General features: G+C 40.4%; 1 protein-coding gene across 1 annotated transcript in view; it reads left to right on the top strand.

Annotated features, from left to right (window-relative positions):
- The window catches only part of fras1 (Fraser extracellular matrix complex subunit 1), a 1008712-nt gene that overhangs the window by 970766 nt on the left and 20073 nt on the right, over positions 1-17873 (top strand). The window contains exons 56-62 of the mRNA XM_030143455.1: positions 236-396; positions 791-938; positions 2197-2402; positions 3664-3820; positions 8119-8319; positions 8408-8595; positions 11989-12264. Of these exons, the coding sequence (XP_029999315.1) occupies positions 236-396; positions 791-938; positions 2197-2402; positions 3664-3820; positions 8119-8319; positions 8408-8595; positions 11989-12264 (1337 nt within the window). The remainder of the gene's footprint in view (positions 1-235; positions 397-790; positions 939-2196; positions 2403-3663; positions 3821-8118; positions 8320-8407; positions 8596-11988; positions 12265-17873) is intronic.

Here is a 17873-nt window from a genome sequence, read left to right as displayed (position 1 = left end):
TGATTTAATTTTCTGGTATTAGTTTCTTCACTTTGTTTGGAAACATAAAAATGTCCTTTCAGTCTCAGTATCAGTGGTTCTTTTTCTTAATAAAAGTGTTGTGTTTTACTTTGGGATGATCCGGCCTGTACATGTGAAAACAGTGTTGGCTTATTGATCTGTTCTGGTCGTTCCATTAAACCTCACCTGTTTAATTGTTTTTTTGTTTTGTTTTGTTTTGTTTTTTATTTTCCAGGTACGATAGAAATACCGGTGCTGCGTCACGGTAGCGATCTGTCCTCGCTGACCTCGGTGTGGTGCGCGACCCGTCCGTCGGACCCCCCCTCGGCCAGCCCGGGGGTCGACTACATCCCCAGCTCCAAGAAGGTGGAGTTTAAGCCCGGGAGAACCGAGGAGGTGAGGAGGATCTGTACATCCAGTAGACAAACATTCACTGTGTTAACGAACTGTTATATTACAGTTAAATATATGTTGTTGGTTTACAAAGTTTTGAAAATATAAACAGACACGTTCGATACAGGAATAAATTTTGCCTAATTTTGTTTGATTTGGGGGCACTTGGCTAAAAAATATTTCAGGGGGTACTCCACTGTAAAAAGTTTGAGAACCACTGGTTTAAATTGTTATCTTTGCTTCCAAAATACCTCAGAGATCTTTTTTACTTAACTTCTGTCAACATTTTGTTTTGTTGTTTGTTTTTTTTATTTGTCTCACCACAGACACATCAGGGGTTAAAGGGTTAATGTAATGAAATAAAACTTTACTAACGCTCTGGGTTTTATTTTTGCAGACATGCAGTCTCACCATCATGGACGACATCCAGAATCCGTCCATAGAAGGACCCGAGTCGTTCGTGGTTTTCCTCAGTTCTCCTCAGGGCGCCGTCCTCCAGGAACCGTATGAAGCCAACGTGGTCATCACCGACACCTTCCAGGACAGTACGTGCACGCCCACATCAGATATTTATGATGCGTTTGGTTTGGATACGTGTCATTTATTACATTTAAATTAATTAACCCTATAACAGCAAATGTATCATATTTGATACTTGAGTTTTGAAGCCCTCTACATGATCAGTGTGATATTTTTTACTTGCAAAACCTGATGTATACAATTAGATACACGCAATACACAGATAATCCACCAGGGGGAGGAGTTCATTCACCAGAGGCCTTTCCAGTGACACTACAAGACTGACATTAATGAGGAAGGAGGAAGAACTGGGACCATTTACAAAAGGAATTACCAATTTGTTGGACATGTTTGTGTTATATTATGTTTTTGTTTGTTCAAAAATAATAATATTTGAGCACTGAGACCTGATGTATCAAATATGATACAAAATTGAAACTCAAACATGGAGATTGACATTTGGAAAAAAAAAAATCTTGGTTGTTCAGAAGGACCAATAAAGGCTCCAGTTTCTAAGAACTGGAATTTTCTGTCAATAATTTAATGGTTCAGGCTTTACAGGGTTAAGTCAAAACCATCTCTGAGGCATTTTGGAAGCAAAGATAATTTAAACCAAACTAACCAATGTAATATTTATCCTAATATTAATATATTAATCTGAGAATTTATGAACATCTTCATGATCTGTGAATTACATGTAGGAAAATAGATGATTTTAACTGAAAAAGTGCAAAATAAAGAAGATAATACATTCCTTCTGTCAGTTAGGGTTATCATGGGTCATGGGTTTTGTTGTTTTAATTCCATATCAGCCAACACACTGGACGCTTATGCACCATCCCATAATACACTGCAATTCATACCATTACTGTAACTTTGCTGTTCTTGATAAACCTGATCTGTAGTAACATGTTTCAGTGTAAATCAATTATTTGTTAGAAAAAAAAAGGTTTTTTTGTTTTTTTGGTTTTTTTTTGCATATTATCTCCATGAAAAGAGTAATAATTAGCCTTAGAATATGTTAAAATGTGAGAAAATATCAAATTTTATTTCATTGTTTTAATGTCAATTTCTGATATTGGGTTTTAAACACGGTTCTTTACTTCAAAAATTAAATGCATGGACATTTTTGTAACTCCATGAAAAAAAAAAAAAAACAACTTGATCACTTTGTTTTTTTTCCATGCCTATGGAGGAATAAAAACACTCAAGAAAAAAATCTTAACTAAGGTTCTCATAATTAATGCATGAAAGGATTAAACCACTGCCTTCGTCATCCCCCAGTTCCCAGCATGCAGTTTGAGAAGACGGTCTACACAGTGAAGGAAAAAGAAGGCGTCCTCCACATCCCCGTCATCCGCACGGGCGACCTGTCCTTCAGGTCATCTGTGCGTTGTTTCACCCGGACCATGTCAGCCATGGTGATGGACGACTTCGAGGAGAGGAGGAACGCCGACGAGTCACGCATCACCTTCTTAAAAGGAGAAAAGGTTCAGTTCGACACCTGATGCATCTCACTTTAACATCGGACACAGTGCAGTGTTTGGTACCAAAATGATAAAAAGCAAAAAAAAAAAAAAAACCTAAATAAAGTGACAAATACATCACATGTAGAATTAACTGTTAAAATCTGTGTACATGGTGTTTATTATGGTTTCACTGCATTTTTATCTGAATCCAAACTGTAATTATTAGGCAAGGCAAGTTTATTTGTATAGCACATTTCAGCAACAAGGCAATTCAAGGTGCTTCACACAGGACATTGAAATAAAAGAAACAAAAAGAAACACATTTAAAATATTATAAAAGAAACATGTAAAAGGTGATTAAAAACAGCAAGTAAGAAAACAACACATAAAATAAAAAAATAAATAAAAAAAATTAAATAAAAACACACACATATTAAAGTAAGAGTTGCAGTGCAGAGTTTCAAAGAGAATATAAAGTTTAAAAAGTCAAAAGCCTTTTAGTCAGCGGCAGCAGTGAACAGGTGAGTCTTTAACCTTGACTTAAAAGAACTCAGACTCTCAGCAGACCTGATATTTTCTGGTAGTTTGTTCCAGATATACGGAGCATAGAAACTGAACGCTAATTCTCCATGTTTAGTTCTGACTTTGGGAACACAGAGCAGACCTGCACCAGATTAACGAAAAATTCCAAAATAACAAGAAATCGACTTAAAATTTTAAAAAAAACAACAAAAAAACATATATATATATAATAACAACAAAACAAAAGGAGGCTTTAGAAAAAATAAAAACAAACCAAAACAGTATTATGTGTTTGCAAATTAATTTAAATAAATAAAATTATGGGGGGAATATCTTTAGTTTTTGTCTTTCTCTTCAATTTATTTCCTACATAATCTGAGTATTTTGGGTGAATATTAAATCTGTCTTCTAATATTAATACAAGTCTTACAGAATTAATATAATATTTTTCTGAGAGTTATTTTTAATTACTTCTAATACTCCATGTTACAAAAAGATTCAAATAACAATAAAACTAAAGTGAAACTAACCATTAGAAAGTAAAGAAACAATAATTCACCGACTGGATCTGAGTGAAACTGAAATGAAGTCGGATGACAAAATTATATAAACAAAATAAATGTCCTCCTTTTGATGTAGATTAATTATTGAATCAGATTTTACTGACAATAACTTAAAACGCTGCAGTTTTTTTGTGGTCTCAGAAACATTCAGGTGTTTAACCGAACTCATCTAAATGTTCTGCTAAATTCGTCTCCAGGTGAAAAACTGCACAGTTCACGTTCACGACGACTCCGTGTTCGAGCCTGAGGAGGAGTTCCAGGTGCATCTTGGGACGCCGCTGGGCGACCACTGGAGCGGTGCCATGGTGGGGGCCAGCGACATCGTCACCATCACCATCACCAATGATGAAGATGGTACGAAATCTGACAGGTTTAGCTGAAGTTTATGGTCACATGTTATGTCTTCGTTTTCATTATGAGCATTTTTACATAAAAATGCGGTGAAATGCACAAGTTTTATTAAAGTAGCTGTTGAGTAGAATGTTTAGTAATTGTCTAATATTCTTAGAACTGCACACATTTATGTTGTTCAAACATTTAATGACATTACATTTATTTATGCATCAGTTACATAAACGGCTTTGGAGGGTTTCCTGTTGTCATGGAGACAAATTTAGTTTCTATTGCCATTTTAACCCATCCCGTCTTTGATTTTTTTACCATTTTATTAACTCTTAATAATGTATTTTCTCGTTTTTCTGTCGATGATGACAGTTTTCTGTACATTACTTATACCCTTTCATGTACGAATTATGAGAACCTTAATCAAAATTTTTTCCTGAGTGTTTTTATTCCTCTTTAGGCATGAAAAAAACAATGCAATTGAAAAATTTCCTCTGAAAAATAAATAAATTAATTAATTAATTTAATTTAATTTAAATAATTTTGAAAAATTCAAAAATACATAAAAAAAAAAAAAATAATGAAAAAAAAAAATCTTATGAACCTATTTTTCATTAACTGCAAAAACGTCCACTCAGCTGGACACCACACGTTTAATTTTTGATGCACAGAAACATGTATTTACTGATAAACTATGTGAAAACTATGGGGAGGGCTTGTGACTTTGGGGGTTTATGCTCAGGAGAGATCTACATAATGTTACCAATTCATGTCAGAAAAGATATGTAGTGTCTTAAAACTTTAATAAAGATATGTGTAAAAATAAAAACAAAAACAAAAAAACGAAAAGAACAACAAAATCCATGAATATATAAGAGAACAGCTATAGAATAGCTGTCCACTGGAGTGACCAGTATGCATGAAAGGGTTAAAAGGTTAAAGATGTAAAGAACCTGACTGCTTTGTAAACTATTATTGGACCACTGTTACAAAGTAGTAAGAGGTCAACATCAGTCCTAAATATAAGGTGTATGTGCAGGTCTTTCAAGTCTTAAAAAGTATGGAATTTTGAAACGCTGTTTTCTAGACCTTGAAAAGTCTGGAATTTGTGTGAAGGTTTTAATAAAGTATGGAAAAAGTTTCCCTCATGCTCAAATTTTAGAATGTGTTTGAAGGTGCATAAGCTTGTCAGATAAGAAATACATGAAGAAAACTAACAAAATTAAACAAAACTAAAACTGAAAAACAACATATGATTTCATTAACTGGTCCGAATTATTCTAGTGAAACTTGTGTGTGTGATATTCATGCACTTTTGGGATTTTCATATGCTTTAAAAACATTGCTGTCAGTATAACATAATTTACTGCGAATGATGCATTCATTCATTCATACATTTATTAAAATGAACTTTTCTTCTACACACAACAGGTACGATCTCAACCAAAAAAGTAGAAACACAAGAATAAAAGAACATAAACTCCAGGTCTTGGGGGGAAAAACTGCAGTTTTGAAAACATCTGGAATTTTTATTTGGATAAAGTGTAAGCGCCCTGTAAATATGACCTGTACTGATGTCAAGAGTTTTATTGTGTTCATATGTGAGTTAAAATTCTGACAAAACACTATGTGAAATAAACTCTGTTGAAATTAATCACAATAACAAGTGGTGCCAGGCACAACAAACCCCGCCCCTCGCACGTATTTCACCCATTATAAGTGAATGGGAAGAATTTAAAAAATCATGACAAATTTGAGCTTTGACCTACTTTTCCCAAAATGTAATAACATCTATTCTGGGTCACTGGCAATCTGCAAACCCAATTTGGGATGAATTCAACCAATAGTTTTACTGCTGAAGTGTTAAACAAACAAACTGAATCAAAAACAATACCCCTTGCCTCCTCTTTGGGGGAGCGGGGTAAAAATATATAAATAATACATCATCTGACACTGAAAAACAGTCTGAGCAGAATATCTAATAACACTGGGTTACAAACAAATGTTTTTTGCAAGTTGTCTAGGTTTTTTCAACTGAATTAGAACCATTTTGCACCGCTAAATCCAAAAATGACATCTGTTTTTCTCAATCAGGTCAGGTTTTTTATGCTTATTTGATTTTGAAAAATTTGATCTTGTCACAAAATATAATAATTAATACCAAAATAAGATCGGTAAGCACACTTTATGAAACTTGTGACTTGATTCCTGTTAGGTACAATGGTGTATTCAGCGCAGATGTAGCAGAATACGTCAGGCTTATTTTTGCAAGATCTTCTAGTTGAAGCCATTTCATTCACCTGTAATATTAAAAAAAACATTAATCATAAATTGGCAAAAGTCAAATCTTCAGAACTCGTTTATTGCAAGAAATATGAAAGAATTTTGTATCATATGATGTGAAAATGCCCATAAATGTAAGCAAAAATGTTAAAAAGCCAATATGTAGCATAGTTCAGAAAGTTGACCTGATTGAGCAAAATTAATGTGATTTTTGGATTCAGCACACCAAAATTATCCTAAATCAGCTCAAAAACTTAAACAATACATTTGTTGTTGACCAGTGTAATAATAATAATACATCACACTTATATAGCGCTTTTTTGGACAGTCAAAGACGCTTCACAAACAAACAAAACAAAACAAAAAATATATATATATACAGGGTGGGGAAGCAAAATTTACAATGAACATTTAGTTGTTTTTTCTCAGCAGGCACTACGTCAATTGTTTTGAAACCAAACATATACTGATGTCATAATCATACCTAACACTATTATCCATACCTTTTCACAAACTTTGGCCCATATGAGTAATCAGGAAAGCAAACGTCAAAGAGTGTGTGATTTGCTGAATGCACTCGTCACACCAAAGGAGATTTCAGAAATAGTTGGAGTGTCCATAAAGACTGTTTATAATGGAAAGAAGAGAATGACTATGAGCAAAACTATTACCAGAAAGTCTGGAAGTGGAGGAAGCAACAAAAAAACGTACCAAAGCTTTTATTAAAGCTCTCAAATCCAAAATCCTAAAGGATCCAAACAAATCCATGAGAAAAATGGCAATTGAACTTGAGGTAGTGTTGAGCCACATTATGTCATAAATTCCCATCATGTAATAAAAGTTCAAAACATAATAAGAATGTCACGTCATTCTGTAATAAAGCCACATTATGTAATAAACTGACGCATTTTGTAATAAACTACCTCAGTGCATTATGTACTAAATTTTTTCACATTATGTAGTAAGTTATTACAATTCGAGAAATTTATTACAAAATGCACTTGACACATTTTTATTTTCAGGAAAATGTAATGTGCTAAATTAATGTTTAAACTGTGTGGTTAAAGTTCTGATTCAATTACCTGTAGCTCCTGTGACTAATTTCTCCAAAATTGCTCTGAATTTATATTAATTTGTATTGTTATTACAAAATGAACCATGTTATTACATTTTTTAAATAAAATTGTGTCAAGTGCATTTTGTAATAAATTTCTCAAATTGTAATAACTTCCTACATAATGTGAAAAAATTCACTACATAATGCGTTAACATAGTTTATTACAAAATGCGTCAGTTTATTACATAATGCGGCTTCATTACAAGATGACGTGACATTCTTATTACATTTTGAACTTTTATTACATCATGGGAATTTATTACATAATGCGGCTCAACAGGTAGACAACAAAACCGTTAGAAATGCAGTAAAATATGATTTGAAGTTAAAATCTTACACAAGAACACCGAAACACTTGTTGACAATAGCAACAAATCCAACTTTAGCAATTTTTGGGAATCGTGTTTATGTCCGCCTTCTAGCCCAGATCTAAACCCTCTGGATTCTGCTGTTTGGGGCGTTTTAGAACATGCTACCAATAAAACATCACACAGCAATGTCCACTTTCTTAAAGATACTATTAAAGAAGAATGGGAGAAGTTGTCACCCCAATATTTGAGGAACACTTGCGCAAGTTTCAGGAAGCGTGTGAAGGCAGTTATTGAGAAAGAAGGAGGACACATAGAATAAAAACATTTTCTATTATGGACATTTTCTTGTGGCAAATAAATTCTCATGACTTTCAATAAACTAATTGGTCATACACTGTCTTTCAATCCCTGCCTCAAAATATTGTACATTTTGCTTCCCCACCCTGTAAATATATCAAAAGTAGGAGTGTTAAATTAGATCTGTATAGAAAGTCCCTGCTGAATTATGTCCAAACCTGGACTTTCTCACATCCATATCTGGTCCATAACCACCAGGGGGCAGCGTTCTGACACTTCCTCCTGTTTTTCTTCTTCTCCAGCTCCCACCATCGAGTTCGTGCAGGCGTCGTACCAGGTCAGAGAACCTCCGGGTCCCGACGGCATCGAAGTCCTGAACGTTAAGGTGATCCGCCGCGGAGATCTGGACCGGACCTCTAAGATCCGCTGCAGCACCCGAGACGGATCGGCCCAGTCCGGAGTCGACTACAACCCCAAAAGCAGAGTCCTGAAATTTACCCCCGGTCAGTGACGAAAAAACCCCAGATGAAATCCATAAAAAACACACACAGGGGTTTAGTTTGATATTAAATAAACCCGTGTGTTCTGCAGGGATGGACCACATCCTGTTCAAGGTGGAGATTCTGTCCAACGAGGACAGGGAGTGGCACGAGTCCTTCTCATTGGTCCTCGGCCCCGATGACCCCGTGGAGGCGGTGTTAGGAGAGATCACCATGGCAACGGTGACCATTCTGGACCAGGAGGCAGCGGGCAGCCTCATTCTGCCTGCACCACCGATTGTAAGAACATTAAAGTCACTGCTCATCCTCAGCTCTTTCATCTGTTTTTGGTATTTCACTGTATTAAAATACACAGAAGTTTGTCAGATATATGTATTTTTTAATTTTGACATATTAGCATTAGTAGATTTAACCCCCAAAGACCTAAAAAAAACTGCTGTCGACCAAAACTATCTACTGATCTAAACTGTTTAACACCTGTTGAGCCACTAATCCTATTAATGCATGTAAATAATTGGTGTAAAATACAGTTCGTCATCTTTTCATGGTCATCAGATATGACCCATTTGGACGTGGTTACCATGGAAACACCGTCATCTTCTACAACATTGACTCACCAGTAAAACCCATGGAGTTGGATCAATGACAGTGGATGGACGCACTGGGTTTATGTGCAATTCATGAGAGATTTAACTGAAAAACGTCACTTTTTCTTCATTTTTCTCAGTTTTGATCTAATAACCTTTGAATTGACTCTGAGCTTTAATGAGCATCTACATGATCAGTGAATTAAATATCGGAAAATGCATGATTTTCACTGAAAAATGCAAAATAAAATGAACCAAATGAACAAAAATTAAGAATAAAAAAACATACAAAATAAAAAAAACATACAAAATGATAAATAATGTGAAAAATAAAATAGTAGTTGTAGAGTAAAATAAAAAAAAAAAAAGAAAAAAAAGAAAATAAGCCAGAAAATTAACAAACAGCCAAAGTAATGAGTGAAAGGGAGAAAAATTAATAATAAATCAATGAAATAAGTAATATTGACAAAATAAGCCACAAACTGAACAAAATTAAAGAAAAAAATAGTCAAATAGGCAAGAAAATCTTGAAAAACAAAGAAAATAATCCAAAAAAATTTCAAAAATGAAGGAAAATTAATTAAATAGCCAACAAAATGAACCAGAACAGCCAAAGTAATCAATAAAATGAACAAAAGAAATAAAAATTAAATGAACAAATAATCAGCAACAAGAACAAAATAAGCCACAAACTGAACAAAACTGAAGAAATATGTTGGAATTGGTGTAAAATACAGTTCTTCATCTTTTCACGGTCATCAGATATGACCCATTTGGACGTGGTTACCATGGAAACACCGTCATCTTCTACAACATTGACTCACCAGTAAAACCCATGGAGTTGGATCAATGACAGTGGATGGACACACTGGGTTTATGTGCAATTCATGAGAGATTTAACTGAAAAACTTCACTTTTTCTTCATTTTTCTCAGTTTTGATATAATAACCTTGAACATCTACATGATCAGTGAATTAAATATCGGAAAATGCATCAACTTCAAATTTTTGTCTTTTAGTGCAAAAAATAACATTAAATTATAAAAATATTTACATTTACAAACTATCCTGTAACAATTAAATGTGAATAACCTGAACTAATATGAACAACCTGAAATGTCTAAAGAAAATTAAGCACAATTTCATCAATTTTCTGTGTTTCGTGTCTTTGTAGATCCGATCCATAATGCACATGTAGAAATGATAAGTTGAGGCAGAATATTGTTAAAATTGCACTTGTTTTTCTTAAGAAATGTTAGTTTTTTTAGGTTACTCACATCTTTTTTGTTTGGATAGTTTTTAAAAGTGAGTATTTTTATAATTTAATGGGGGTTTTTTGCACTAAAAAAAAGACAGAAATTTGGCGTTGTCATTATTTATAGGTTATTATGTTATTATTTTACTGGTCCGGCCCACTGGAGATCAAATCAGGCTGAATGTGGAACCTGAAAGAAAATGAGTTTGAGAGCCCTGTCTTAAATGATTAAAAAGAATGCGATGTGTACTGCCCTAATATGCAAACCTTGTTTAATATTAACATGAACCTAAGCAACAGTGAATAAAAACAGAGCATTACAGTGAATAAATGACATATTTCTCATTTTTCAGCACAGTTGGAAACTTGTTATATAATAAAACTTAGAAGTGCTCAAGTCTGTGAGTTGTTTTTAGATATAATATGTGAAAATGCAACATACTATGGATTTAGAGAGAAGAAAACCTTAAATACTTAAATAAAAATGTCAAAAAAGGGAGTTAATGTCAAATTAACCCTTTCATGTTCAAGTCTAACCACATTCTGGTCTTCAATATTTGAAGTATATTCAATAGTTTCAGGTCTGACCATTGCTCCGTGCCCTTTTATTGGACTTTTTGGTGTACCATTAGAAGATCTCCCTCTACAAAGGCCACAGTTAAATAGTATGGCCTACTCCTCCCTTTTAGCACGGAGACTCATTCTTTTAAATTGGAAGAATAACAAACCCCCGTCCTTTGGCAGATGGATATGTGATGTCATGTTTTTTTCTAAAAATATAAAAAGATTAGACACACATTGAAGGGATCAATGGGGAAGTTTAAGGTGGTATGGCAACCTTTCATTTCTAATGTAGAACAGCTGACAATGCACCTTGACTCCGGTTAATGTGTTTTGTGTACAAAAAGTTTGTGATTTCACAGTGGAACCCTTCTTTTTTTTTTGTTTTTTTTTTGTTTGTTTTTTTCTTGTATGGTGGCTTACTCCTCTGTTATATGTCTCAGTGTTTGTCTTATTTTTTGCATGTTTGGAAACCTAAAAATGAATTTAAAAAAAATACATTGAATAAAAAAAATAATAATAATAATAACCCTTTCATGCATGAGTTATGAGAGCCTTAGTTGAAATTTTTGTCCTGAGTGTTTTTATTCCTCTTTAGGCATGAAAAAATCAATCAATTTTAATGAACCGATTTTTCATGGAGTTACAAAAATGTCCACTCAGCCGGACACCATGTGTTTAATTTTTAAAGCAAACAAACATGTATTTAAAACCATCATCAGAAAGTGATATACTGTGTGAAAACTATGAAATAAAACATTTTTAATGCAGCTAATTTGATGCTTTCTCACATTTTATCACACTCTAATACTAATTACTATTCTTTTCATGGCGATTATATGCCAAAAAAAAAACAACTTTTTGTTTAAGAAAACTGTTAATTATAGTCTAATAACAATTAGCAACTGATTTATACTCAAACATGTTAGTGCAGATCAGGTTTATCAAGAACAGCAAAGTTACAGTAATGGTATAAATTGAAACCCATGAATATACAAGAGAACAGCTGTAGAAGAACTGTCCACTGTAGTGACCACTGTAGTGACCACTGTAGTGACCACTGTGCATGAAAGGGTTAATTTCACTGAACATTAACTCGGACTGAAATTAAACTAAAACTGAACGTGTTTTGTTCGGTGTTGTGTTTTCCTGATGTCTTTATCCCGAATCAAACGTCTTTTTATCTTATTGAATGTCACACTATTCACCCTAAGCGACCTTTGACCTCAGTGAAGACCCGCCCACTAACCCTCCGTCCCCCTCCCCTCAGGTGGTCTCTCTCGCCGACTACGACCACGTCCAGGAAGTGACCAAGGAGGGCAGTAAGAAGACGCCGTCTCCGGGTTACCCCCTGGTCTGCGTCACCCCCTGTGACCCCCACTACCCCAAATACCCCCTGATGAAGGAGCGCTGCGAGGAGGCGGGCATCAACCAGACCCAGGTCCACTTCTCCTGGGAGGTGGCGGCGCCCACCGACACCAGCGGGGCCCGTTCGCCGTTCGAGACGGTGACGGACACGACGCCGTACACCAGCGTCAACCACATGGTGAGTTTAGGCAGTTTATTAACGAGCGAAAATACAGAGGGTATGCACATACGCCACACCCCCTCCCCCCCAGGCCACGCCCCTCTAAGTCAGACTGAGTGTCAAAAACCAACCTGCTCAACATGACGGAGTATAGCAGTAAACAGAGAGAGCGGGAAAATGTGAAATCTGAAATTAAATGAAGGACAGTTGGACTGGACATGGATCTGTACGAGCTACCAAAGAACAAGTGGTCCACAAACTCTGACATGTGGACACACATGGAGGATCCAGACCTGGTCCAGGGGGGAGGGGGTCAGCGCTGTTTTTACCTGAAACAAATAAACATGGTTTCATCAGGACTGACAACCAGGGTCCAAAACTAGGACCCAGAACCAGCTGATCCAAAGGCTCCAAAACTAGGGCCCAGAACCAGCTGATCCAAAGGGTCCAAAACTAGGCCCCAGAACCAGCTGATCCAAAGGCTCCAAAACTAGGGCCCAGAACCAGCTGATCCAAAGGCTCCAAAACTAGGGCCCAGAACCAGCTGATCCAAAGGCTCCAAAACTAGGGCCCAGAACCAGCTGATCCAAAGGCTCCAAAACTAGGGCCCAGAACCAGCTGATCCAAAGGCTCCAAAACTAGAGCCCAGAACCAGCTGATCCAAAGGGTCCAAAACTAGGGCCCAGAACCAGCTGATCCAAAGGGTCCAAAACTAGGCCCCAGAACCAGCTGATCCAAAGGCTCCAAAACTAGGCCCCAGAACCAGCTGATCCAAAGGCTCCAAAACTAGGGCCAAGAACCAGCTGATCCAAAGGGTCCAGAACTAGGGCCCAGAACCAGCTGATCCAAAGGCTCCAAAACTAGAGCCCAGAACCAGCTGATCCAAAGGGTCCAAAACTAGGGCCAAGAACCAGCTGATCCAAAGTGTCCAAAACTAGGGCCCAGAACCAGCTGATCCAAAGTGTCCAAAACTAGGGCCCGGAACCAGCTGATCCAAAGGGTCCAAAACTAGGGCCCGGAACCAGCTGATCCAAAGGGTCCAAAACTAGGGCCCAGAACCAGCTGATCCAAAGGGTCCAAAACTAGGGCCCAGAACCAGCTGATCCAAAGTGTCCAAAACTAGGGCCCGGAACCAGCTGATCCAAAGGGCCAAAAACTAGGCCCCAGAACCAGCTGATCCAAAGGGTCCAAAACTAGGGCCCAGAACCAGCTGATCCAAAGGGTCCAAAACTAGGGCCCAGAACCAGCTGATCCAAAGGGTCCAAAACTAGAGCCCAGAACCAGCTGATCCAAAGGGTCCAAAACTAGGGCCAAGAACCAGCTGATCCAAAGGGTCCAAAACTAGAGCCCAGAACCAGCTGATCCAAAGGGTCCAAAACTAGGGCCCAGAACCAGCTGATCCAAAGGGTCCAAAACTATAGCCCCAGAACCAGCTGATCCAAAGGCTCCAAAACTAGGGCCCAGAACCAGCTGATCCAAAGGCTCCAAAACTAGGGCCCAGAACCAGCTGATCCAAAGGGTCCAAAACTAGAGCCCAGAACCAGCTGATCCAAAGGGTCCAAAACTAGAGCCCAGAACCAGCTGATCCAAAGGGTCCAAAACTATAGCCCCAGAACCAGCTGATCCAAAGGCTCCAAAACTAGGGCCCAGAACCAGCTGATCCAAAGGCTCCAAAACTAGGGCCCAGAACCAGCTGATCCAAAGGCTCCAAAACTAGAGCCCAGAACCAGCTGATCCAAAGGCTCCAAAACTAGGCCCCAGAACCAGCTGATCCAAAGGCTCCAAAACTAGGGCCAAGAACCAGCTGATCCAAAGGGTCCAGAACTAGGGCCCAGAACCAGCTGATCCAAAGGCTCCAAAACTAGAGCCCAGAACCAGCTGATCCAAAGGGTCCAAAACTAGGGCCAAGAACCAGCTGATCCAAAGTGTCCAAAACTAGGGCCCAGAACCAGCTGATCCAAAGTGTCCAAAACTAGGGCCCGGAACCAGCTGATCCAAAGGGCCAAAAACTAGGCCCCAGAACCAGCTGATCCAAAGTGTCCAAAACTAGGGCCCAGAACCAGCTGATCCAAAGGCTCCAAAACTAGGGCCCAGAACCAGCTGATCCAAAGGGTCCAAAACTAGGCCCCAGAACCAGCTGATCCAAAGGCTCCAAAACTAGGGCCCAGAACCAGCTGATCCAAAGGCTCCAAAACTAGGGCCCAGAACCAGCTGATCCAAAGGGTCCAAAACTAGAGCCCAGAACCAGCTGATCCAAAGGGTCCAAAACTAGGGCCCAGAACCAGCTGATCCAAAGGGTCCAAAACTAGGCCCCAGAACCAGCTGATCCAAAGGCTCCAAAACTAGGCCCCAGAACCAGCTGATCCAAAGGCTCCAAAACTAGGGCCCAGAACCAGCTGATCCAAAGGGTCCAGAACTAGGGCCCAGAACCAGCTGATCCAAAGGCTCCAAAACTAGAGCCCAGAACCAGCTGATCCAAAGGCTCCAAAACTAGGGCCAAGAACCAGCTGATCCAAAGGGTCCAAAACTAGGGCCAAGAACCAGCTGATCCAAAGGGTCCAAAACTAGGGCCCAGAACCAGCTGATCCAAAGTGTCCAAAACTAGGGCCCAGAACCAGCTGATCCAAAGTGTCCAAAACTAGGGCCCGGAACCAGCTGATCCAAAGGGTCCAAAACTAGGGCCCAGAACCAGCTGATCCAAAGTGTCCAAAACTAGGGCCCGGAACCAGCTGATCCAAAGGGTCCAAAACTAGGGCCCAGAACCAGCTGATCCAAAGGGTCCAAAACTAGGGCCCAGAACCAGCTGATCCAAAGGGTCCAAAACTAGGGCCCAGAACCAGCTGATCCAAAGTGTCCAAAACTAGGGCCCGGAACCAGCTGATCCAAAGGGCCAAAAACTAGGCCCCAGAACCAGCTGATCCAAAGGGTCCAAAACTAGGGCCCAGAACCAGCTGATCCAAAGGGTCCAAAACTAGGGCCCAGAACCAGCTGATCCAAAGGGTCCAAAACTGGAGCCCAGAACCAGCTGATCCAAAGGGTCCAAAACTAGGGCCAAGAACCAGCTGATCCAAAGGGTCCAAAACTAGAGCCCAGAACCAGCTGATCCAAAGGGTCCAAAACTAGGGCCCAGAACCAGCTGATCCAAAGGGTCCAAAACTATAGCCCCAGAACCAGCTGATCCAAAGGCTCCAAAACTAGGGCCCAGAACCAGCTGATCCAAAGGCTCCAAAACTAGGGCCCAGAACCAGCTGATCCAAAGGGTCCAAAACTAGAGCCCAGAACCAGCTGATCCAAAGGGTCCAAAACTAGAGCCCAGAACCAGCTGATCCAAAGGGTCCAAAACTATAGCCCCAGAACCAGCTGATCCAAAGGCTCCAAAACTAGGGCCCAGAACCAGCTGATCCAAAGGCTCCAAAACTAGGGCCCAGAACCAGCTGATCCAAAGGCTCCAAAACTAGGGCCCAGGACCAGCTGATCCAAAGGGTCCAAAACTAGGGCCCACAACCAGCTGATCCAAAGGGTCCAAAACTAGGGCCTAGAACCAGCTGATCCAAAGGGTCCAAAACTAGGGTCCAGAACCAGCTGATCCAAAGGGTCCAAAACTAGGCCCCAGAACCAGCTGATCCAAAGGCTCCAAAACTAGGGCCAAGAACCAGCTGATCCAAAGGGTCCAGAACTAGGGCCCAGAACCAGCTGATCCAAAGGCTCCAAAACTAGAGCCCAGAACCAGCTGATCCAAAGGGTCCCAAACTAGGGCCAAGAACCAGCTGATCCAAAGGGTCCAAAACTAGGGCCCAGAAGCAGCTGATCCAAAGGCTCCAAAACTAGGGCCAAGAACCAGCTGATCCAAAGGATCTAAAACTAGGGCCCAGAACCAACTGATCCAAAGGCTCCAAAACTAGGGCCCAGAACCAGCTGATCCAAAGGCTCCAAAACTAGAGCCCAGAACCAGCTGATCCAAAGGGTCCAAAACTAGGGCCCACAACCAGCTGATCCAAAGGCTCCAAAACTAGGGCCCAGAACCAGCTGATCCAAAGTGTCCAAAACTAGGGCCCAGAACCAGCTGATCCAAAGTGTCCAAAACTAGGGCCCACAACCAGCTGATCCAAAGTGTCCAAAACTAGGGCCCGGAACCAGCTGATCCAAAGGGTCCAAAACTAGGGCCCAGAACCAGCTGATCCAAAGGGTCCAAAACTAGGGCCCACAACCAGCTGATCCAAAGGGTCCAAAACTAGGGCCCACAACCAGCTGATCCAAAGGGTCCAAAACTAGGGCCCGGAACCAGCTGATCCAAAGGGCCAAAAACTAGGCCCCAGAACCAGCTGATCCAAAGGGTCCAAAACTAGGGCCCAGAACCAGCTGATCCAAAGGGTCCAAAACTAGGGCCCAGAACCAGCTGATCCAAAGGGTCCAAAACTAGAGCCCAGAACCAGCTGATCCAAAGGGTCCAAAACTAGGGCCAAGAACCAGCTGATCCAAAGGGTCCAAAACTAGAGCCCAGAACCAGCTGATCCAAAGGGGCCAAAACTAGGGCCAAGAACCAGCTGATCCAAAGGGTCCAAAACTAGGGCCCACAACCAGCTGATCCAAAGGGTCCAAAACTAGGCCCCAGAACCAGCTGATCCAAAGGCTCCAAAACTAGGGCCCAGGACCAGCTGATCCAAAGGGTCCAAAACTAGGGCCCAGAACCAGCTGATCCAAAGGGTCCAAAACTAGGGCCAAGAACCAGCTGATCCAAAGGGTCCAAAACTAGGGCCTAGAACCAGCTGATCCAAAGGGTCCAAAACTAGGGTCCAGAACCAGCTGATCCAAAGGGTCCAAAACTAGGGCCAAGAACCAGCTGATCCAAAGGGTCCAAAACTAGAGCCCGGAACCAGCTGATCCAAAGGGTCCAAAACTAGGGTCCAGAACCAGCTGATCCAAAGTGTCCAAAACTAGGGCCCGGAACCAGCTGATCCAAAGGGCCAAAAACTAGGCCCCAGAACCAGCTGATCCAAAGGCTCCAAAACTAGGCCCCAGAACCAGCTGATCCAAAGGGTCCAAAACTAGGGCCCAGAACCAGCTGATCCAAAGGGTCCAAAACTAGGGCCCGGAACCAGCTGATCCAAAGGGCCAAAAACTAGGCCCCAGAACCAGCTGATCCAAAGGGTCCAAAACTAGGGCCCAGAACCAGCTGATCCAAAGGGTCCAAAACTAGGGCCCAGAACCAGCTGATCCAAAGGCTCCAAAACTAGAGCCCAGAACCAGCTGATCCAAAGGGTCCAAAACTAGGGCCAAGAACCAGCTGATCCAAAGGGTCCAAAACTAGAGCCCAGAACCAGCTGATCCAAAGGGGCCAAAACTAGGGCCAAGAACCAGCTGATCCAAAGGGTCCAAAACTAGGGCCCACAACCAGCTGATCCAAAGGGTCCAAAACTAGGCCCCAGAACCAGCTGATCCAAAGGCTCCAAAACTAGGGCCCAGGACCAGCTGATCCAAAGGGTCCAAAACTAGGGCCCACAACCAGCTGATCCAAAGGGTCCAAAACTAGGGCCCACAACCAGCTGATCCAAAGGGTCCAAAACTAGGGCCTAGAACCAGCTGATCCAAAGGGTCCAAAACTAGGGTCCAGAACCAGCTGATCCAAA

Source organism: Sphaeramia orbicularis, chromosome 9 (assembly GCF_902148855.1).
Source record: "Sphaeramia orbicularis chromosome 9, fSphaOr1.1, whole genome shotgun sequence".
Lineage (NCBI taxonomy): Eukaryota > Metazoa > Chordata > Actinopteri > Kurtiformes > Apogonidae > Sphaeramia > Sphaeramia orbicularis.
Note: the sequence above shows the minus strand (reverse complement) of the source record. Positions and strands in the feature narration are given on the sequence as shown.